This window comes from Dermacentor variabilis, unplaced genomic scaffold (assembly GCF_050947875.1).
Source record: "Dermacentor variabilis isolate Ectoservices unplaced genomic scaffold, ASM5094787v1 scaffold_12, whole genome shotgun sequence".
Classification (NCBI taxonomy): domain Eukaryota; kingdom Metazoa; phylum Arthropoda; class Arachnida; order Ixodida; family Ixodidae; genus Dermacentor; species Dermacentor variabilis.
In genome coordinates this window covers 14,138,965-14,162,738 of record NW_027460280.1, presented here as the reverse complement: position 1 = coordinate 14,162,738, position 23,774 = coordinate 14,138,965, and the positions used below count along the sequence as shown (strand labels likewise).

The following is a 23,774-nucleotide window of genomic DNA, read 5'->3' as shown; positions in this document are numbered from 1 at the left end:
CCGCGTGTTTGAACACGTGTGAACACGTGTAATACCTAAAGTCTGTGCGACGTTTATTCCTTCTAAATCATTGGTGATAACATGGAAGAATTTTAAGAATTTAGATTCTGTGCGTATCGGCCTTCGTTAGAAGGCACGTCCTCTGAAAGCTTCGGCGTTTGTGTTAAAAAAAGCCAAGTGTAACATATGGCAAGAAAGACGGTAATGCATGCAGTGTGCGGAGAGTCCCCCAAAAAGAGAGATAACGAAGAGAGGAAAGGCAGGGAGCTCAACCAGACGAGCGTCCGGTTTGCTACCCTACACTGGGGGAAGGGAAAGGGGGAACAGAACAAGGAAAGCGGGATAGAGGGAACACTGTGCGTGCACGCAGCAAAGCGCCTTAAACTCAGTCAAGTCCAAGCAAGTGCTCCGCCGATACGTTAGGCTGCCGTCATTTTGCTGTCTGAAGCTAATCTTGGCGCTTCCCCATAGCTGGTGATGCATGTTAATGTCACCAGGGAAGACCAAGGACCCGGTGGGCGTCAGCACTACATTACACTACGTGGCAGTGTATTGTTAAGGTAAACCCCAGCCTTTTTCACTTCAGTGCAAATAGAATTCTGCGGATGAGCCATGATGCTTACTAAAGACTTACAAGTACTGAATTGAGGGCATCCAACACTTGCATTGCACTTCGCGCTCACGGAGTGTGCAGGTTGTTCAAGAGCATTCGGAAAGTATTCATGATACGTAGACAAGGGGACGGATGAGAATGGAGAAGAAATCGAGTCAATCACCAGACACTGTGATGTCGATGCTATGCTGAAGAAAATGGAGGCATTCCAGGATGAGCTTGTCAGACAGGTCGAAGAGCTCAAAAATCAGCTAAATATGTAGCGTGATGCATGAAAGGCGGTGCGATAAAGACTTCAAGCAGCCAAAGAAATGCTGAACAGGGCCGCCATCGTGAACGAGAATGGTCGTGACAATAGAACGCAGTCTACCGACGTGACAGGAGAGTGGGTGTCAACAAAGCACGTGGAATGCGCGCAACGTGGGGAGAGAGTAGCGGGAAAGAGCTGCACCTACCTTGATGCGGCCACAAAGGAAAAGCAAGAACCCAGGGGTCAATCCCCGTTGTCAAGTCCAAATTACACAGAAAAGGTTCACACAGGAAAGCACGGAGAGGCCTCGGCAGTAGGTGAGAGCGAAAGGGTGATTATCGCCGGCAACTCACACCTGGCTGGGTGCTCAGAGGCACTTGTGAAGAGGGTGAAAGGTGACAAAACAGTGGCGCTAGGTACAGTTCTAAAAGGGACATTGCGTGCTGTCATGGAACGAGCAAAAACAAAGCTCGCGCAAAATGCCCACGGACGCAACCTTGTTGTAGTAGCAGGTGGGCTAAATGACGTCCTGAATAAAAAAGGGACAGGACTAGCCCAGTGCTTGGGGAAGGGAAGTAGACGATTTGCGCGAGCTGTCCCCTCAGGTGCAGATCGTGGTGGGCACACTGCCGGAGATGCCTGTACGTGACAGACAAAGAGCCGTAGTGGCTGCTAATGAAGTGATATGGAAAATGAGCCGAGAGAAAGGTTTCGAGGTTGCATAAGTAAACAGGGAAGTCGGAAGGTGTGGTGGTTTCCACCGAGACGGGATCCACTTCAATCACAGGCTTAGACTAGAAGTGGGCTGGCGACTTGCTTTTAGCGCGGTTGCTTTTTTGGGGGGCCCACGGGTGATCAGGATAGCAGTGTAGGTAGTAAGGAAGAAGTTCCCCTAGGGTAACCTCGCAATGGCATTGCCATCAATAAGAGAAAAGGGAGGAAAACAAGAAAGAGAGCCCGCCATGCAATAGGCTACATAAACATGCAGGGCGGCAGAAGAAAGCAAAAGTGGACAGAAATTGAGCAGCAGTTAAATAGAGAACAAACAGGGCCGTGTGCGGTTACACAAACGCACCTTAGAGACTCGAAAGAGCCGCCAGTGATTGAGAATAATGTTCGGGAACTTTGTAACAGAACGAAATCGGAAAGAAAGGGAGGGGGAGTCGGAATGCTCATCAATCAGAGAGCGAAATGGAAAACAGTAAATTCAAAATGTCAAGAGCATCTTTGGTTATCATGTACAATGAGTGGAAAGAAAGCTTGGCTGGGCGTAACTTATTTGTGGACCGGAAATAATTGCAGAGAGAAGAATCAAGAGTTAGTGGAATGTCTAAGGGCCCATATTAAGGGTTTCAGGAATGGTGATGAAATTATCCTCTTAGGTGACATGAATGCCCGCATGCAGGATCTCGATGGCTATACCGACAACAACGGGAAGTCAATGCTACATATTTGCCTAGTTTCTTTTTATCGTGAATACTCGGCCTAATTGTGAAGGGCAGACCACGTGGGCAATGGGAAATCGGTAATCGACCATTCATTACTGCCTGATGATAGAAGGCATCCATGATAAGTTGAGAGAAATGATCTTGACGAGGAAGGGTATAGCAGCATAGGGAGTTACCATAAACGCATCATTTTGAAAATTAGATATGGAGTAGAAAAAGAGGGCAATGAGCACAAAAAGATCAGTCCAAATTTGAAGGCTGATCAAATAACGAATATAGTCACCAGAGTTGAGGAAGAACATGGACAAATGGTCAAGCAAAGAGTGCGAATATGGTGAGCTTCGAAGTGTAATAACAACAGAAGTACGGAAAGAGAAGCAACGTGTTCAATAGAAAAGAAAAAAAACCGAAAACCTGGTGGAACAGGGAGATACAAGACGCGATCGCTGAACGACAGAAAGCATTCCGAGAGCGCAGGCAGGAAAGAAGGCGATGTTGCCGCAGGATGAAGTAGCCAGTAAATGGGAAATATACCAAGAGAAAAAGTCTGGTTCAAATACTGGTTCAAGCAAAGATAAAGGTAAAAATGCACGTTGGTTGTCAGAAATATGTGAGAAAAAGAAGGCCATACCTACAATATTTTGGAATGACATGAGTTTATTGGGCAGGAAGACTGGAACAATACAAAATATCCTAGACGAATATGGAAACAAACTGGAAGGGGACGCGGCAATAAATTACATGCGAAAAATAACAGTCTAATCTTTTCGAGGCAATGATGAGTTTATATTTGAAGAAAAAAAGAGCATGAAAGCGAACCAGATGGAAAAGGAGCTGGTGCTGACAAATTTCAACTGGAAGAAAGCCGAAGAGAAAATCCTGAAGCGCACACCCACAGGGATGAATGAGGTTCCCGTTAGGCTGATTATTGAACTAGGTCGAAAAGGTAAGGAAGCTCTGTTGAAAGCAGTAGAAAAAAAATTAAAAGATAGGTGAATACCAGACAGTTGGCGACAAAGTAGAATGAATTTAATTTATAAAGGTATGGGGGAGAAAGATAGAATTCACTCCTATAGACCACTGACCATTACATCGGTAATATACAGGTTAGCAATGCAGGTAATTAAATTAAAGCCGCAAACATGGGCAGAGAGTATTGGCTTTTTGGGAAAACTTCAGAACGGCCGCAGAATATTTAGGCGTCTGAATGGTAACTTATTTGTCCTTACTCGTTCTATTGAAATATGCAGAGTAGAAAGGGAACCGTTATATGTGCCCTTTTTAGACATTACAGGAGCGTATGACACCGTAGACCGCAACATCTTGTGGGATATTCTGGAAAGGGAAGGCTTGGGCGACGATTGTATACAGCTTTTGAGAGAGAACTACCTAGAAAACACCGTCTGCGTTGAATGGGAAGGAATGAAAAGCGAGGACAACGTTTATATAAACAAGGGATTGAGGCAGGGGTGCCCTTTATCCCCACTGCCGTTTATGATGTACATGGTAGGGATGGAAATAGAGCTAGCAGAAAGTAATATCGGGTTCAATCTCTCATACGAACAGGTAGGTACAGTAGTAGAGCAGTAGCTTCGAGGTTTGTTTTATGCGGACGACATTGTGTTGCTAGCTAACATGCAAAGTGATAGGCAACGTCTGGTTAATATCTGTGCACAGGAAGGCGATAATTTAGGTCTGAAATTGAGTGTTAAAAGATCAGGTGTTGTGGTATTCAATGAAAACAGTGAACAGACAGCGTCAATTCAGTGCCAGGAAATATCTCAGGTAAAAAAATATAAATATCTGGGTGTAAGGGTAAACGAAGGCAATAGATGTATGGAAACGAAGGAAAAAACAATAACAGTAAAGGGGAAGAGAAATGCAGTCATAATGAAGCACAGAACGCTATGGGGATACAATAGGTATGAGGTGCTCCGGGGTATGTGTAGAGGTGTAATGGTTCCAGGACATACTTGTGAAAATGTGGTTGTTCGCTTGATATCATGGGTACAATCAGGACTGGATGGCAACGAAAGGTCAGTGGGAACGCCTAGAATTGGGTGTTTACGGGAAGACTACAGATGAAGCTGTGCAGGGTGATATGGGCTGACAAGCTTTGAAGTGAAAGAAGCTCACAGTAAAATTCATCATGAAGACCGACTGAGGAATATGGAAGGAAGGAAATGGGCTGGAAGAGCTTTCAGGTATTTGTACAGGAAAAACTTTGATTCACAGTGTAGGAAAAGAACTAGGAACTTTACCAGCAAGTATGTGGCCTGTAGGGTGAGCAACAAGGAACATCAAGCGGAAAGTCAGAGAAGCTGAAATAATCTCATGGGTGGCGGCAATGGTAAAGAAGCCTGCTATGAGTAACTACTTAAGCGGAAAAAACAAAATCAGGAAAGAAGCAATTTATGATAACTTAAAGGGAAGCTCATTACTTTTCGAAGCGCGCTCTGGATGCCTTAGAACACGCACCTATAAAGCGAGATATAAGAAGGAAGATGAACCATGTGCTTGCTGCGGTAAAGCTAGCGAAACAATGGAGCATGTTTTATTAGAATGTGAAGACACAGCGATCGATTTAATCTCTGGCCTCCTTGAAACCATTTGGTTCAGCGAGAGCAGGGATAAAGTAAACATGTACGCAGTAGAGATTGGCAAGTGGCGATTGGAAGATTGGTGGAGGTAAAGTATGCAAACGACAGACAACGGAGGCGTGCAAAAGGAAAGTTCACAATTGGGGTTCAGAAGGTTTGGTTATCCGAATTCATCGTGGATTTTTTTCCTTCTCTTTCTTTTTTTAACATACGTAGGTCATTAGGCAATATAATAACAAGAGGTTGGTGGCGCAACCCACAACCCGTTCCCAAGGGAACGCTCAATAGCATCCATCCATTGCCGCCGACACAAGAGGCCGCGTTTCTACCAAAAAGCACGCCTTCGTGGACAGCGTTCGCGGCCAGCATTTCCTGGTAAACATTACGGTTGCATACGTTCCAGTTGCCAGGAAGCGTGAGAAGCAGTCAGGGATCTTTGAATGCTATCGCGTTCCACTCTCAAAAGGCGAAGCTTAAGCGTCCTCCAAATTTTTTCGCAGCTACGGTAGATCACGCATGCCATTGCCTGCCGTGGCTTCCTCAAAGAACGTGACTTCCGTAAGCAAGGCATGTGAACCGTGCTTCCGAAAGGAGAGGAATTCCGCCAGTAAATGGCAACGCAAATGGGTTTGCAAAACAGTGGCAATGCTTCTCTTTTGAGAGTGCGCGGAAGCTATTTATCGCTCACATCACACGCGGAGAGCATGTTGAATGTAAATATTATATGGAGAAATATTGAGGGGTCGTCTTTAACAATGCCTATTACTTTCAAGCGAAACAAGCTGAGCACGTGAAAACATGGGCTTTACGGGAAGTAAAAAAAACTGAAACAATCTAAAATTTCTTTGTATATGTATGGACATTTTTAGAGCAGATAGAGGTCAAATTTTCACCCCCTAGTGTTCTCCTTTCAGGATCAACCTGGTAGTCGGATTCGGAGAGGGAGCAGGAGCCAACATTCTGGTCCGGTTTGCGGTATGTGCCATCTTTGCTCTTCATGTTCATGATGACGATATCGACTGCGGAAAAGGATGGAGTAGTTAAGCAGGCAACTTTTTCAAGACCTGCAACACCCCTCCTCCTCTGTCACCGATTACCAAGCTTCGTGAGCTTGTTTAAAACAAGAAACTAGTCCTTTAGATCGCTCAGTGCTCACACTGATGTATGTCGATACGTTCATTTAATCAAGTCGCCTACTGCTTTTCCAAATAGCAAGGTTGTTGATTTTCACGCAACAGGACAGGCGCTGTCTGTGGGCTTCCTGACATTGTTTCCGTTGTGCCTTTGGTTCACTGTATTTGAAGTTTAGAGCAGCGATGTTGTAAAGGCCACTTAGAGCATAGCAGTATATGTGTGATTATACGCGGATGGCGTGTTCTGCTCTATCGAAGATATATGAATTCTACACGACGAACAGGTTTCAAGCAATCTTTTTCTTAGTGAAACGAGCATCGAGTGACACTCTTGGTTCTTGCGCAGCACTTCCGGTTCACCTGCTGAGACGACCGGGGAGTAAATTCAACATAAATCGAAAAAAAATAGAAAAAATATACTACAGTAGAAAATTCATAGGTTTCCTTATAGATATGATATCAGAGCATTAGTTACAAGTCGAGTTACTGAAATGTGTGGAATAATTAGAATTACTTAGTGATCGCTGATTACCGCACACGAAAGCACAGAATCGTAGACTTTAGAGACCTGCTACGTGAGCACGACTTTGGCGAAATTCCTGGAAACCCGGAAGTACAAAGCGGCGACAATGACGTCGCTAATGACGTCACACACATGAAGGTGGTATGATGTTTAACCGGCTAATTAATGGAAAAGAGTTGCCTCTAAGTTCGGTTTGTGCATCGCGTTCACTTAAAGTGAACCTAAAGAACACCAACGCCGAGGGGCGAGTGCCACTAAGAGACAGCTGTCAAAGATTAGGGTCGCCTACCTTTTTTTTTCTTTTCAAAGTTTTGGGCACGCAGCAATTCATGGCTACTAGCGACCAATTTACCGAAGGCAGTGCCATTGCTTTGAACAAATGGAAAGGCATGTCTTGATCTTGCCCACAATTACAATTATCAAAGGACAGCTTCAATTAAGTAGAATACCTTGGGTAACATTTTCATCTAACTTAAGGTGGAAGAGATGCATAGGTTGCATTTATTCAAAAGTATTTCGCAAGGTCGACTATTTAAAAACGCATTTAAAGCCTTCTACGAGGGGAATGCAAGCTTGTCGTGGAAGGAACAAGCCGATATAATATGTCTGCATTGTTTTGTCTCCACACACTTACTGTGATGCCAACAAAATTGTATCATCGCAAAATGAAACTATTACAAGTATGGCCGATGTTGTTTTTTTTTCAGTACATTGCATATGGCTTATACATTCACGTGCACAGTTGATCGCTCATTCAAATCACTCAGGCTCTTCTCAGTTTGTTTTTTGACAGAGACGCGGTTCTTCTAGATGTTCGCCGCACACTTCAACAGAAATTACGTCATCGCCTGAGATGGCCGCATTTGGCCAACTTCAGACCAAACGGATAACCGTTTCTGACCCGTTTGCCTTCTTCGCGGAAAGGGAATCGTATTATAGGCTTCCCCTGTGCTTTATCTCAACTCGGCACCTAGAATAAGGTGCGCACAAGCAGATCGCGATGTAGCTGCAACGGAACGGTGGCGCCACCTGTGACCGCTGTGGCACAAAAAGGAAAAAAATGCGGCGAAATATGCTGCGCAGTGACAGTTGGCTCGACCGTTCCGTTGCAGAGATCTTTAAAGCCGACACATCCTTGACGTTGTCTTGAATTGCTTCATGCAGCATACGCCAGCATATATGCTCTCCTCGCTCGTGCATCATTGCTTGGATGCGTCTGATCGGTTTTATACACATTTCGGGAATCCTTAGCGCGTTTCACATGTGTAGGCTTCTGGTGGCTAAACTTTGTGCTTCTGATATGTGTGTGACCACCCTGCATGCCTCCGTCAAGAGCGACTGCTGCATCGACGGCAAATGATTTAATGGAGCACTGTAAGTTGCACCGCCAAAGAAAGCCTATAGGTGAGGATTCAGTAGAATCTTGAAAACGAGCAAGGAATGCTGGAACCAGGCTTCAAGCTATGCGCATCGGAGACCACGTGCTAAGACACCATTCCAAGGCCGCTCACTTGCTCACCTATTTGTGACTATTTTCACTGTTCCTATCGTACACTGCGGCCACAACTTCTGTGGTAACATACTTTGGTTCTGAAATGAAATAGACATACTTTTATGTCATCGGCAATTGTACTCTGGAGTAATCATGATGGCAAAGTTCAGGTATTACAACCTGGACAATTTGGAAAATGACATCACGTAGTTTTTACATTTTAGCAGCTGTAGTGGGCCGGACATAAGGAAGACATAGACAGCGCTATTTCAAGTCATGAATAATGCAGCCCAACGGCGTGCGCTTCTGCTGTTGTCATAATCGTGCGCTCATAGAATCTATTGTTCTGCATATACTTTGTTACTCAATGTGTCGCGATTTATTGTCTCCGTAGTAACTTTACTGATTGTGTGAGGAATAATTATGCAGTTGCCACTTCAATTTTAGTGGCCCATGCTTTCTCCCAATGAGATGGCTGTATAGTGAAAGAAAACATGGAGGTCTTAGGGGAATATTCTTGTTGGGCTATCTGATCAAACTTTATCTAATATGAAAGAACCCGTGATACGATCGCTTAAGCCCTAAACGGCACATGCCATGTGACATCAGTGCAGTGGCACAAGGCGGCGGAAAACGTCTGTTGACTAATATCCTCTCCACAGCAACAACAATAATAAGAACAAGAAGAATCAAGCAGCTGCACAAATACTACACTAGTAAACGCGCAAGTCGCCATGCGGGAACAAATAGCATTTACTGATTATATTGTGAGGGTTGCATGTGCATTTATTCTTCCTCATCTGTAGACACTCATTACCACTCGGGGCCATAATAGCTGGTTGTTCTCTCGCTTATATAAAAGGAAGGCAAGGCCTGCGGCCTAACTGTTGTCTTATAATAGGAATGGAATAGACACTAATTTGAAGAACTGGAAAAATAAACTTTTTTGCAGATATACCAACATACCATCATTGCGCCCGCGGTATCTTGAACCCGTGGTCAGAAAATGTGTTGCGGTAAAGGTATAGTCATGAAGGAGTGATTATGCGATGCTCGGCTCAAGCATAGCATACGCCATGGTGCGCAGCCCTGTTTCACTATATATATGAAGAGCAGAATTTTGGTTCTGTTTTTCTCCTCAGCTTGCCCACCCGTCCAGAGTGCTTGGACTGATTCTGATGCATCTGGTATCAACTGGAGTCGGCATGATGGAGTACTTCAAGGATAAGGTATGCTTCATCGCCTTGCTACTCACCTACGACAGCAGTGTACCAAATGCTGTCCGCTCATGAGGCGTTCATCTTCAAGTTTCCAACACACGCCGCCGAAACTGGCAATTTAAACGAGTGACGGCATTCGCTGATGCATGACACCCTCAAGTGACGTCACTTGATCACGCGTCCTGCGCACATGATGTGTGGTGGCTCAGTGGCTAGGCTGGGGTCACGGGTCCAATCTTAGCCGAATTCCGATGGGGACGGAATGCAAAAATGCTCGTGCACCATGTTTTAGATGAACGTCAAAGAACCCCGGGTGGTTAAAATAATACGGAGCTATCCCCTAGGACGATAACTCACTGTGCAGTTTCGGGAAGACGTTCAGCCTCTCGTGCATTGTGCAAAGCTATAGAAGTGCTGCTTCCTGATGCCCAGCCGCTTGTGATCAACTCAGAGGTGAACGGCATGTGTGTTCGTGCATGCTGTCAAATTCTTTTTCTCATACTTATTCCTAGTGCAGGGTCGTGAACTGCACTCAGCCTTGGTAGCCTCCCCCTTATTACTCTTCTCTCTCTCCCTCTTAAACCCCACGATTTCATTGATCATCCTCCAAGTGGTAGTACAGCCTTCAAGTGTGTGAAGCCACAGGTGGTGGAGACGTAATATGTTGACTTATGAGAACGGTAAAATGTACAAGTTGATAACAGTTGATAATTACAACGAAGAAAAGCAAAGGACACAAACAGGACCAACTAGCAACAGAGGTTTATTTTACTCAACAGAATGTGCTTCAGCTCGCAATATAAAAGCACAGTTACTTTCCTAACAGGGTGTCCGGCCGACAATGTCGCATCGCACCTTAAGGTACCGGCAAAGTGATTCCCGAGTGAGAATGGAGCAGTTGATGAAGGATTTTTCTAATACCGGTGGACAGTATGCGAAACATGTCTACATAAAAATTATCTTCGGTGAAATTAGCGTCCGCAGCACTTGGTCCGGTGTTTTTCCTTTGTCTTGGTTTTTAATGTACAATACGAGCACACCCAAAAACACATTCCGCTCACGAGGAAAGTACGAGCCACCAGTTGCTGCTGAAAAATGGCAACTTGGACAAAATCATGCCCACCACCATCATGGCGTCCAAGTGCCGCTACCAAGGCGTAGATAAAGTCCATCGTGAGCCACGGAGCGGCCGGCGAGGCCGACACACTCTGCACGAAGCGCCGCAATGCAGGCGCACAAGGGAGCCAGCATTCGCGGTAGGCCGTCATTTGTGATGTCCAAGCTAGCATGCGAGTCGAGTGGCTGCACCGTGATAGTAAAGGGTAGCGTCACCGCGTTACGTCGCACTTATATCAGCGCCTTTACAGCAGACGTGCATAGAGCTGTCTCGTGCCTCTTCCTACTTGCCCTAATCATTGTTCAGCTTGGTGGACAACCTTTTTCACGAAAACTGTGTTCAGTAAATATGTGCGAAATGCGAAAAGCTTCACAAAACTGTCAATTTACTTTCACTGCCGCTTACATCTCTTAACCGAGCCTTGGTGATCACAGAACCATAAGACCTCCGCGACAGGCAGACGTATGGTGATGCCCATACCATCTGCATGTGAATTTTTACTGCTATCGATGCTGCATGAAGCAGGGAAATTTTCAGTGCGTTAGCCCTCGTTGTTACTGCTTTTCAGTGTCCGTGTTAAGCACACTGGAAGAGAAAAGGCTTTGTCACCCCAAGAAACTCCTTCTCACCATTCTATTAAAGTCAATAACTTTGGTTGTCGGCGACAGTATAGCGTAATGGTGTTACGAGTTTGTGAAGGTATTTCAGTGGGCGCAAATGACCAAATGCCTCGCGCATTGACAGTCCTGGTTCAGAAAGCCTGCATCACAGTTCTGTTGGTACATTTCAGATTATGAACTGGAAACTCCAGAATGTTGGCATGAACCCCTCTGCTGAGCAGTACCTCGTTCTTCACAAGTTCGGAGCGGTAAGGAGCCCCGACCGCACCTGAGCCACAGTTTTTACGCCCCGGCTGCTGCTTAAATCTCAATCCAAATACTAAGCCGAGTCAGGTAGATGAAAATGTAAATGATAAAATTTAATGCGAAATGTCTTATTGTGTACTGATGGCCTGTCATTAAATTATGAGAATGCGGTCGCAGTTTTTTGCCACGTTTGAATTGTAACGGAATTAGTGCCGCTGATATTATATGACATGAAGGCAGCCACTTCCCGGGGGACTAAGGTTGGCAAGGGATCGGCTTGGGTTGATGACCACAAAAATTCAGCTTAGTTTTGTTGGGAGAATATGAAACAGGGAGACATGAAAACAAGTCTCACAGCCGGTCTTGCCAGACTAAACAGGTGCCCACACAAAGTGTCTTTCCGTAACTTGTATGAAGCAGCCGGTGTTACCCTGCTCGCAGCCTTTTCTTTCGACCCGTGTCTTCGTGGACAGCTGTCCATGACCCGTTTTGTCCGACTTCCATATAAAAAAACAATGCCGCAAGTGCGACGCTGTCATTCCTGCAATGTTTGTGATGTTTTGTCGAGTCTTCAGCCTTGAATAGATTTACGGTAGCGCGAATACAAGACAGGACAAAAGAAGACACACAGGGATACACACAGTGCTGCGTGTATCCCCGTGTGTCTTCTTTTATCTTTTTTTAGTGGTGCCACAGTAAGCCTATACAAGATGCGTTACCCACAAGCCCACATTGCAACCCTCGTGAGTCTTCAGCCAGCCATGGCTAGTTATACGCGTCATGCATCTTAATCGCTTATACCAAATTTAATGAGCTCTGCTGGCTGTACGCTGTCAGCCATATTTGTTTAGGCACAGTTTAACAATGATGTGCGTCAAAAGTTTTCTTTAATGTCTCCACGGCTGCAACGATGGAAATTCTTCCCACTGTTCGTCCTCGGTCAGCTTCTTTGCCAGTGATTGTCCCAGTGAGGTCGTCACGTCCGGTAGCCAGTGTCGAGCCTCTGGGGCCCGAAAAGCCACAAAGTGCAAACACATCAATCACTGGTACACGCGATGAACCTGCGCAGCGGCATCTCCGACATGCTCCCTCTTTAGCCCATCCCGGCTGTGCGTCGCTGCCTGCGCGCTGCTTTTGAAGCCGAAGCGCTGTTGGCAAATGAAACCATCCATAGGCTTGCGTTCTAGATATATATTGGCACATTAACAAACGGCTATCACTCATATATTTATTTATTTACTTCCCAATTTATTTCCGACAGAAAAATCACTGCATTGGCACCTGCAGCACAGACAAGTATTCGAATGACGCTGTTTTGGTTCAAGAGCGACGAACTTGCTCGTGTCTCCTGCTGTGTCGGTCGCCTGTTATGAGGCCTCATTATTTATCGTCAGCTAGTGTACGCATGCTGTGTTGCTTGTCTGCAAATTGACACAGTATTTTGCGCGTTGTTCTCTGTGCACTGTGTGTGCTCAAGAAAAGTGCTTTGTTCCCCTGGCTTAAAGTCTTGTGTGGCTGTTTAGCGCTTCCCAAGATGAGGTGCGGCTCAGTCAGCCACAGGATGCTGTTCTCTTCTAATTGATGTTTTTGTCATTTTGAACTTGATCGTCAATATCAGCTGCACAATAAAATCCAAGGAACTTGTCCATGTAAGTGTATCACGAACAGGTATAGCATGGCTGTGAAATGCTGCTTTGTCTATAGAAAACGTAAAAGTGCCATTAAATTGTGGACTGCAGTCGACAGCTCCCGTATCTTCTGGAGCGGACGTCTAATTCAAACATATGGAACAGCGACGCTTTTAAGTGCCTAGGATGACTGCAATTATTGCCGCCTATTGGCAAAACTTTTTCGTCTACCTACTCCACTCGGGCCATTTGTAGGGGGGGAGCTATGCGCAAAATGTGGCAATTGATCAATACTGTTCTCATTAGTGAATGCTGAGTGCAGCACGTATGATCTTCACGCAGATATCTGGATGAATCGCGAGTGCATGCTGTGGCTTTAGCAAAGTCTCCTGCAAAGAAAGGTTACTTGTCCAGACTTATTGTGGTACTCTGCAATGGACGAACTCGATTTCTAACAACAGCCATCCGAGGAAACCATATGCAAACTGCTTTTTATTCAACTAATTACAAATTAAGACAAAGGGAACTGACGACAATGTCCCCACCGGTTGAACATGACGCGTGATCTGTAGCGACAGTCGCCTAATACTTAGACCACCTGCAAAGTAGTGACGCTGAAGCAGTGACAACACTTTTCTGCAGGGAAAAAGTTTTATGTGCGTCAGTGTGATCTCAAAACCGATCAAGTATTTCAAATTTAAGCCTGATGTATAAACAGCTCAATAAAAAGCTCAGACCGATTTCGCAGCCATTCAATGCGTTAAGCAGCTCCGAGTGCACCCCTTCACCCCGGTCACACGACCGAACGAACGTTTTGCAGAATCAAAATTGCTCTTGGCGTCTTATGGCTGGCTATTAAAATATGTTTCGTAACACGCAATTAAAGTAGGCGTATTGGATGAGCATCAAACATTGTTCCATCGGCGGTAGCGAGCGTAGTTGCAATTATTCCAGACAAGGCAAATGCGTAGGTTGCCACGAGGGAGCCTTTTATGACACAAGCCCACTGCGATGACTTAGCGGAAATTTTACGCGGAGCGCGAGATCGCGCGTTTCATTCCGATGAAACCATTATCTGTTCTTGTCATTGCGGGTGAGGTGAGCATAAAGGGCTTCACGTTCTCATCGAACTGTGATGTCATAACATCCTGTTGTAGATATCAGCATATTTGTCAGTTAGAAACTGTCTCTAATATTTTATTAAAATATAGCAGCATTGTTGGATATTCGCTGACTGCCATGCTCCTACCCGTGCCCCGTGCGGTAGAGTTCCCGCAATTTTTAGAATATGTTTCAGTAGGATATTGCTTAAAGCCACTAATTCTGTGGGGATTGAATCCCTTAATTATTTCAAGCTCTGCAAATCGACCTAACCAATCGCATGACACCTGTTTTGCCGAAATCATCGGTTGCTCGAATGATCAAATGCAACACTGTGGCTATCACAGACGCTGCTTTATACAGCGATTCGTGCTCCCAAAATGCGTATTGTAAAACATACGGCTTGGTGTTAGTAGAAAAAACAAAAGGCACTGGCTGAGGTCGCGGGCTCGACTCCGGGCTGCATTCCGATTGAATGCAAAACTTGCACATCGAGGAACTCCAGCAGCTCGAATTTAATCGTGAGCCCTATCTCATAGCGTCAATGCTGCCACGTGATCGCATAACTTATTTCTCAACTTTTCCAGGCGCTTATTGGCCAATTGAGCGCTGCTATCCTTCTGAACTAATTCAACGACGTCCTTATAGAGCGCCCGGACGGTATCCTTTCTCTTTCTGTTATGTCTTCCGAACTTTAGGAGAGATCGCGAGTAAATCTTTCCTCACGGCGCAGTGCGAGTAATTAGTATCCGTCACCGTGCGCGAAAATGGAGAAGCTTTTCTGGGAGAGCTCGCATGTCCCGCCACGCTGTAGCGCGAGCTTTGCAATAACGTCTCTGCGCTTTTGTCGAGTGCAGAGGCATGGTTCAAAGCAACCTCGAGCTCACTCTCGTAAATTATAATCTCAATATAAATCATAAAAGCTTATTTACATCACCGCAGAAATAAAGCTTCTACTGCTAACCTTCCTAATGCTTCCTGAGCGCAAAGAATCGTTTTCAAAGCGGGCGTTTGCAAGTACCGCGTTTGAAAAACGCCACCCAACGGAAGCCCTATTTCACGTTGTGGTCAAATGCGACTGCGAAGCAGTCATGCGTCAGTAGCACCCATCACACTCGCTGGGGACAGTGCCAGCGCCTCAAGTGCCATGGCGAAGGCCCAAGATGTGCTGCTGGACGCGATGCCGCGGCTTCAAAAGCAATAAGTACGGATGTTTCATATTTTCGGGGGCAGTGGTAAGTTTGGTAGTTGCCTTTGGAGAGCCAGATATAGAATAAGAAGTAAACTCGAGATGTGTTGAGCTGACGCGTGTGTTCGCACTTTGTGATCGTTCTGCACATGTTGGCCTACTTGCCTGCTAAAAAGAAAAAAAAAGGTCATTTAATGGTGCGCACTGTGAACGCACTGTGGCACTCACTGAGCAAAAAAGGTGTGGTATTGTGTGTGTCGCTAGCGTGCTGTTGTCTCTACTTTCTCGTCACCCTGAGTTTCTGCTGCCGAGTGTCTAACTGTTGTCTGCCTTTTGTTTTCTCCCTTTTCGCTTTTTGTGCTCCTCTTTTTTTAACCTTGCTCATCTTGTGGCCCTGTGCAACTGGATCTGCAGGAGGTAAATCTTGTTCACCCTGCTCTTTACCACCCACTGCGAATGTAGCCGCTCAGTGCCGTCGTTGGTTAAACCTGGCAATGTAGTGTTTGCGCGTATTTAGTTTGTTGGTCGTGCAAGGCCTACCCGTGTCAAACAGCGCAGCTGCCAAAAGCCCTACGTCAAAGTATCACCTGAGCAACCACGTGGTGAGGCGCATTGTTGTGAGGGAGCATCTAAACATCCATCTAATCTAAACATCTTAATTGCGATCAACGAACTGAATAGGAGCCCATTCTCAAGTCGTCTTGTCATCTTACAAGAAGCTTCCAACCATGCTCGCAAGCGCTCATGGCGGTTTCGTTGCGATGGCAATTCGCACCTGGCGGGCGTCATTCACACTGCACATTGCTGCGTCAAACGCTCATCCATTGCATAGAAATAACTCGCATTTGGCGTTCCTCAGTGAACTTAAGCAAAAAACGTTTTCCTTGACCGCCAAATTATACCCGCATGCAGTAACGCCACCACGTATATAGACCGAGCACGATATCACAATTTCGCACTCGAGGTCTCGAGTAACCTAGATAGTTGCACTTTCTTGAAACGGTGTATTTCACACGGAATTTCAAACTCACCTTTATCAGCCTTATCCGCACGAAAACATTTGTCATCACATTTTCTTGATAAGTCTACCGCCTACTGCTCGTATTCTTATCTACAGAAATGAAACGCGACCTAAAAGCAGTGGTTGTCAATTACACTCGCCACCCGCTATTCGTTAGGTCCGGAATGAGCGCAAAATCAGGCTGTGTGCACTCGGTGGCACGTCGGTTCGAATGCCATAGGGAATCCATTCACACCGTCATTGGTTCGCATACCGCTGGTTTACTGTCATGGCCTGAGCCCCAGGACCAGGCACTGAGGGCTCACTCAGCCCCAGGCGCCAAGGGCTCGTGACACGGGCTCGCTAGACTCTCATCAGGTGCTCAGTCACCAGACACGAAACTCTGCCAGCTTTTTGTAAAAGTGTCTTGTACTGTAATATTGATCAGAGTTGCACTTTTCAACGCGCTATTCTCAGAGGAGTTAGGTTTTCGTTACATGTGTAATATGGCTGCATCTCTTGCACAATTTTCTTGCCAAGACGGCACCTTGTATGGCGTTACCGCAGTTCTACGTGTCAACAAGTAGAAAGCAGTACATATTCAGGCGCTCTTTGCTTTCAAGTGCGTAGTTCACATATGCAGTCTGCTTTCATGTTCAGGGCTCTCTGCAAAAAACTTACTTAGCCTGCAATGAGACAAGCTGTGAAGGACCGCTTCTTGAATATCATAAATTATTGTTGTTTCGACGAAGGACCGTGGTCATACCACCCTGAACTAGGCTTCATGCTGGCGAGGCACTGAGCGGACGGCCCGGCATCACGCTACTGGGCCTGTAAGAGTAGCACTGGAATGAGGTGCCATCAAGTGCATGAATTTTGCTCCGGCCTGTGTTTGCGCTGAGGCTTCGCGACGTGTGCATTGCCTTCAGTCAGCCAACACTCTAGTCAGACGGGCACATTCACTGGTACTTCGAGTGAATGCACTTCGCCGTTAGTGGCACTGTCAGACGGAAAGGTATAGTGGCACTCGCTGTGGAGGGCACTTGCTAGTGACTGTGTTTCAGGAACTAACTTCGCTGATTCGAAGTGTGCAGCCTCAATAGTAATGCTTTAAGAATAAATTATTAAATGCTCACAGCTGAGTTGGCACTAATTCCGAGACTAATTTTTCGGTATGTCGAATGTTATGAGCTTCTTTTTATATAAGGGAACTAACAAAACTTGAAACGTTAATCTTCGACGAATACCGCGATTTTGACCCTCAGGGTGTTTACGTAAGCCCGACAGAAGCGGGTCGAGTCGGCTTGTCGGACTGGAATATGTATGTGACGTCGCGGTTTATACACCGCGCCAGCGGGAACAGTATTAGGACAAAGCAACGACAAGTAGTGCGCACTGCAACCTCAATATAGAGATAAAACTTATTAAATATCGCTGTTGCAGATAGCAGCAGGGACCGGAAGCCCAGTTCAAACCCCTTGATGTCTCGACTCGTCGCTGTGTGCCGTCGTTGTCCAAGTCTGCCAGAAGCGAATTCATGTGGTCATGACAGGCTCGATTAGCCCGGTTTCTGACTCGGCCCGCTCGCATCCGGTTCGTGCAAACGCAGCCCCTGTGGATTTCGGATATGTTCGTTGCTTATGGGGCTCAAAAAAAATAAACGTGTTAATTAAATTACGGTATTTCTATTTTCGATGGCGGAGGTCCTTTGATAAGCTTTTTTTCGTAAACAAGTGGTAATTGTTTCTAAGACTCGAAATGCTTAAAATGTTATCAGTCCCTATGGCTTCATAGATCGCCATTGTCACCAATACCGAATGACACTTCGTTTTGCCATCTAGCACCACGTTGCCTAAGGGACACTCAGACAAAAGAAGTGCACTCGCTCCAAGTGTCGCTGAATTTTCTCGTCTCACTGGGGTATAACATGTTCTTGTTTCTTTTTTCGCCAAAAGTGACTCCAACAACTTTACGTCATGTCATGCTTAATATTTACCATGCGTTTCTCGTGGCGCACTCCGTGTGCTTGCATTGTCCGAATTGCTGCAAGCCGGTCGAAAGTGGCACACTGTTATTAACCAGCAGACCCTTGTCGCATGAAGATGTTGTACCGTTGCACCTTGACTCTCTTGTGACGTCGTGTGCTGTTGTGTTACATGTGTTGCTTGTGTCTCTGTAACAGCATCTTGCACATTTCATCATGCTGGAACTTTTGGAATAAGTCCGCAGGCAAGAGTGATCGCGGGCGCTTCACGTGGCCGTCAGCTGATGTAACTGTCGGCGCATTTGACGTCCAGCAACCGTGCTTTTCCCTTTCGATAAGACGGAAAAGTCGCAGTGCTTACGATAACGTCTACTAACTATTGTCGCTGCTGCAAATGTTAATCAGTGCATGGAGCAACCTGGAAGGCGAGAGGTGTTATGCCTTCCAGATCAGCACTTCAGAGCGTGAAATTAGGTAAACTAAGCGGCTCTTTATTTCATTAGCCTCAAGGATAGTACCCCCATCTCTGGTGAAGTTATGCAAGGGTCTCCAATGAAAAGCATGCTTCGCCGAGGCTTGGCTGAACATGTTTGGGGTGTCCGAAACCATCATAGCAAAATATCCACTTCCATTTGGATATCTTGTTTCTTGATCTCATCAAATATTCGGCGAACCTCGTTTCATTTCTCTTAGCATTCAAAACAGACCATGTGGCTTGCATATTGCATGGCCTGGCAAACTTAAACGTTTCGTGATGTTAACTGCCAGTGTCATTTAACCGCGTCAATCCCCTTACCGATGTCACGCGAGTGCTGCTCGCTGCACCACCATTCGTCGCCCTGTAGTATGTGGCTGCTAGTCACATAAGCCATACCTGCCAACCTTTGAACCTTAAAATTCGTAAAAATCCATCGGTCGCTGGGGAAGAGAGTGGGGGAGGGTTAGCATCCATTCTTAAAATCTTTGTCCTGAGCATACACCTTATGTGCCATACATACACACTTTATTAACTCTGATTAAGGCTTTAGTGCAGCATACAACCAGCAGCAAACATGGCACAGCAGAGACTGAGAACAAGAAACACGTTTCTTTTTTAGGCTGCAGTGACCTTCCTAGCGATTTCGCAGTCGCTGATTGGAATTACCGCCAAATTACCACTAAAATATTAACAAATTTCGCTTGCTTTATAAAATATACTGCAACAGCTTGCTCGAAACAAGTAGCCTTCTAGTATATGAGCTCTTGCACTGCGAAAGAAGGCGCCTGAATTACCATCACAATTTCTTTTTTTGCATGCTTTTCTTACCCTACAGAATTTCGCCCATTTATTTTTCTACACTTTTCGAATTTTTCGCCTACAGAATTCATTTTTCGTAAAAGATTCCGTAGCATTCATAAAATTGTAGAACGGGGCCGAGTTATTAAGCTGACGAAAAATTCGGGATAATTGTCATGTGTGCTGCTCATACAAATAGTGCTTTTTCGTTATTTCTAAGGTGAGATGTATTGGCTTTTGCCTGTCTCAAGTCTGCATATGATGTAAACAATGTGCAATAAATTTACGATAAATTGGGGAAAATTTGTATGCGTAAGCCACGCTTAAAATTTTGCACCTATTAAACGTACCGACAGTGAGTAGCGATTTCACAGGAAGTTTCAATGTGAGTGGTCGCTCTCATTTTTAGCATAGTAGAAATTGTGAACTAATGACATAATATGGCGAAGTCTGTTGATGTAAGCAATGTCGCCATAAAGGCAACCATGCACCGTGGCCGCAACACCGGCTCGCTATTCAGTCATCTCCCGGGCGTTTGTACTCTCAGCACGGCACAAACCATGCCGTCTCAATCACAAACGTTTTGGATGCAGCATCCCGTGTTAATAATTTCAAAGCAAATAGCCTTCTCTTGCTCTTTCGCCCGTTTTCGTGGGCAGCAGTTCGACTTTCAACGTCAATACAAAGCGGACGATGCAAACAGCACATGCTTAGCGAGTTTCCTGACGCGTATAGGAAGCCTTGATACAAAGGCCCTGTTAAGTACTTTATCATGTTTGTACGAATAGCCTTCTTTTAATCTTTCGCCCATTTTCATGCAAGATGGTTGAGCTTTCCACGCCGAAACAAGGGCGCAGTGGCAAAGGGCATGGGCTTTCGCACAATCGAGTTTCCGGGTGCGTATCGGAGCCTTTATACGAATGCCCTCTTCATCACTTTAACAGTTTATACGAATAGCCTTTTTTCTGCTCTTTCGTCTGTTTTCGCATACTGTGGTTCGACTTCAACTTTCGATACAAAGGTGGCAAGGCAAATGGACGTGCTTTCCCACAACCGAGTCTCCAGGCGCGCATGGGAGCCTTGATAGGAATGCCCTGTTCAGTGCTTTAGCATGTTTGTACGAATAGCCTTCTTTTGCTCTTCCACCTGTTTTCGTAGTCGGTGGTGCGACTTGAACTTTCGATACAAGGGTTCCGAGGCAAATAGACGGGCTCTCACACAACCGAGTCTCCAGGCGCGCATGGGATCCTTGATACGCATGCTCGGTTCAGTGATTTAGCATGTTTGTACGAATATCCTTCTTTTGCTCTTCCGCCTGTTTTCGTAGTCGGTGGTGCGACTTCAACTTTCGATACAAAGGTGCAGAGGCAACTAGCCGTGCTCTCACACAACCGAGTCTCCGGGCGTGTATGGGAGCTTTGATACTAATGACCTGTTCAGCCCTTGAGCATGTTTGTACGAATATCCTTTTTTTACTCGTTCCCCTGTTTTCCTAGAGGGTGGTTCGACTTCAACTTTCGATACGAAGGTGCCGAGGCAAATAGACGTGCTCTCACACAACCGAGTCTCGGGGCGCGCATGGGATCCTTGATACGAATGCTCTGTTCAGTGCTTTAGTATGTTTGTACCAATATACTTCTTTTACTCTTTCCCCTGTTTTCGTAGACGGTGGTTCGACTTCAACTTTCGCTACAAAGGTGCCGAGGCAAATAGACGTGCTTTCACACAGCCGAGTCTACAGGCGCGTATGGGAGCCTTGATACGAATGCCCTGTTCAGCGCTTGAGCATGTTTGTACGAATGTCCTTCTTTTACTCGTTCCCCTGTTTTCCTAGACGGTGGTTCGACTTCAAGTTTCGATACAAAGGTGCCGAGGCAAATAGACGTGCTCTCACACAACCGAGACTCCGGGCGCGCATGGGATCCTTGATACGCATGCTCTGTTCAGTGCTTTAGCATGTTTGTACGAATATCCTTCTTTTGCTCTTCCGCCTGTTTTCGTAGTCGGTGGTGCGACTTCAACTTTCGATACAAAGGTGCAGAGGCAACTAGCTGTGCTTTCACACAACCGAGTCTCCGGGCGCGTATGGGAGCTTTGATACTAATGCCCTGTTCAGCCCTTGAGCATGTTTGTACGAATATCCTTCTTTTACTGTTTCCCCTGTTTTCGTAGTCGGTGGTTCGACTTCAACTTTCGATACAAAGGTGCCGAGGCAAATAGACGTGCTTTTACACAACCGAGTCTCCAGGCGCGTATGGGAGCCTTGATACGAATGCCCTGTTCAGCGCTTGAGCATGTTTCTACGAATGTCCTTCTTTTACTCGTTCCCCTGTTTTCCTAGACGGTGGTTCGACATCAACGTTCGATACAAAGGTGCCGAGGCAAATAGACGTGCTCTCACACAACCGAGTATCCGGGCACGTGTCGGAGCCTCCATACGAATGCCCTTTAAAGTGCTTTAGCATGTTTGTACGAATAGCCTTCTTTTGCTCTTCCGCCTGTTTTCGTAGTCGGTGGTTCGACTTCAACTTTCAATACAAAGGTGCCGAGGCAAATAGATGTGCTCTCACACAACCGAGTCTCCGGGCGCTTATGGGAGCATTGATACTAATGACCTGTTCAGCGCTTGAGCATGTTTCTAGGAATAGCCTTCTTTCGCTCTTCCGCCTGTTTTCGTAGTCGGTGGTTCGAATTGAACTTTCGATACAAAGGTGCCGAAGCAAATAGATGTGCTCTCACACAACCGAGTCTCCGGGCGCGTATGGGAGCATTGATAATAATGCCGTGTTCAGCGCTTGAGCATGTTTGTACGAATAGCCTTCTTTTGCTTTTCCGCCTGTTTTTGTAGTCGGTGGTTCGACTTCAACTTTCGATACAAAGGTGCCGAGGCACACAGACGTGCTCTCACACAACCGAGTCTCCTGGCGCGTATGGGAGCCTTGATACTAATGCCCTGTTCAGCGCTTGAGCATGTTTGTACGAATAGCCTTCTTTTGCTTTTCCGCCTGTTTTCGTAGTCGGTTGTTCGACTTGAACTTTTGATACAAAGGTGGCGAGGCAAATAGACGTGCTCTCACACAACCGAGTCTCCGGGCGCGTATTGGAGTCTTGATACTAATGCCCTGTTCAGCGCTTGAGCATGTTTGTAGAAATAGCCGTCTTTTGCTCTTCCGCCTGTTTTCGTAGTAGGTGGTTCGACTTGAACTTTCGGTACAAATGCACCGAGGCAAATAGACGTGCCTTCATGCAACCGCGTCTCCGGGCGCATATGGCAGCGTTGATACGAATGCACTGTTGAGTGCTTTAGCATGGTTGTACGAATAGCCTTCTTTAGCTCTTTCGCCTGTTTTTGTAGTCGGTGGTTCGACTTCAACTTTCGATACAAAGGTGGCGAGGCAAATAGACGTGCTCTCACACAACCGAGTCTCCGGGCGCGTATGGGAGTCTTGATACTAATGCCCTGTTCAGCGCTTGAGCATGTTTGTAGAAATAGCCGTCTTTTGCTCTTCCGCCTGTTTTCGTAGTAGGTGGTTCGACTTGAACTTTCGGTACAAATCCACCGAGGCAAATAGACGTGCCTTCATGCAACCGCGTCTCCGGGCGCATATGGCAGCGTTGATACGAATGCACTGTTGAGTGCTTTAGCATGGTTGTACGAATAGCCTTCTTTAGCTCTTTCGCCTATTTTCGTAGTCGGTGGTGCGACTTCAACTTTCGGTACAAAGGTGCCGAGGCAAATAGACGTGCTCTCACACAACCGAGTCTCCGGGCGCGTATGGGAGCCTTGATGCTAATGCCCTGTTCAATGCCTTAGCATGTTTGTACGAATATCCTTCTTTTGCTCTTCCGCCTGTTTTCGTAGTCGGTGGTGCGACTTCAACTTTCGATACAAAGGTGCAGAGCCAACTAGCCGTGCTTTCACACAACCGAGTCTCCGGGCGCGTATGGGAGCTTTGATACTAATGCCCTGTTCAGCGCTTGAGCATGTTTGTACGAATAGCCTTCTTTTGCTCTTCCGCCTGTTTTCGTAGTCGGTGGTTCGACTTGAACTTTCGATACAAATACGCCGATGCAAAGAGACGTGCTTGCATGCAACCGAGTCTCCGGGTGCGTATGGGAGCCTTCATTTGAATGCCCTGTTCAGTGCTTTAGCATGTTTGTACTAATATCCTTCTTTTACTCTTTCCCCTGTTTTCGTAGTCGGTGGTTCGACATCAACTTTCGATACAATTATGCCGAGGCAAATAGATGTGCTTTCACGCAACCGAGTCTCCGGGCGCGTATGGGAGCCTTGATACTAATGCCCTGTTCAGCGCTTGAGCATGTTTGTACGA

The 23,774-nt window shown here is 46.0% G+C and overlaps 1 protein-coding gene across 7 annotated transcripts in view; it reads left to right on the top strand.

Annotated features, from left to right (window-relative positions):
- Positions 1-23,774, top strand: part of LOC142566053 (uncharacterized protein ZK1073.1) — a 434,522-nt gene that overhangs the window by 348,248 nt on the left and 62,500 nt on the right. For all 7 annotated transcript variants that reach the window (XM_075676780.1, XM_075676778.1, XM_075676779.1 and 4 more), the window contains 3 exons: positions 5,826-5,886; positions 9,202-9,288; positions 11,187-11,264. In XM_075676780.1, coding sequence (XP_075532895.1) covers positions 5,826-5,886; positions 9,202-9,288; positions 11,187-11,264 — 226 coding nt within the window. The remainder of the gene's footprint in view (positions 1-5,825; positions 5,887-9,201; positions 9,289-11,186; positions 11,265-23,774) is intronic.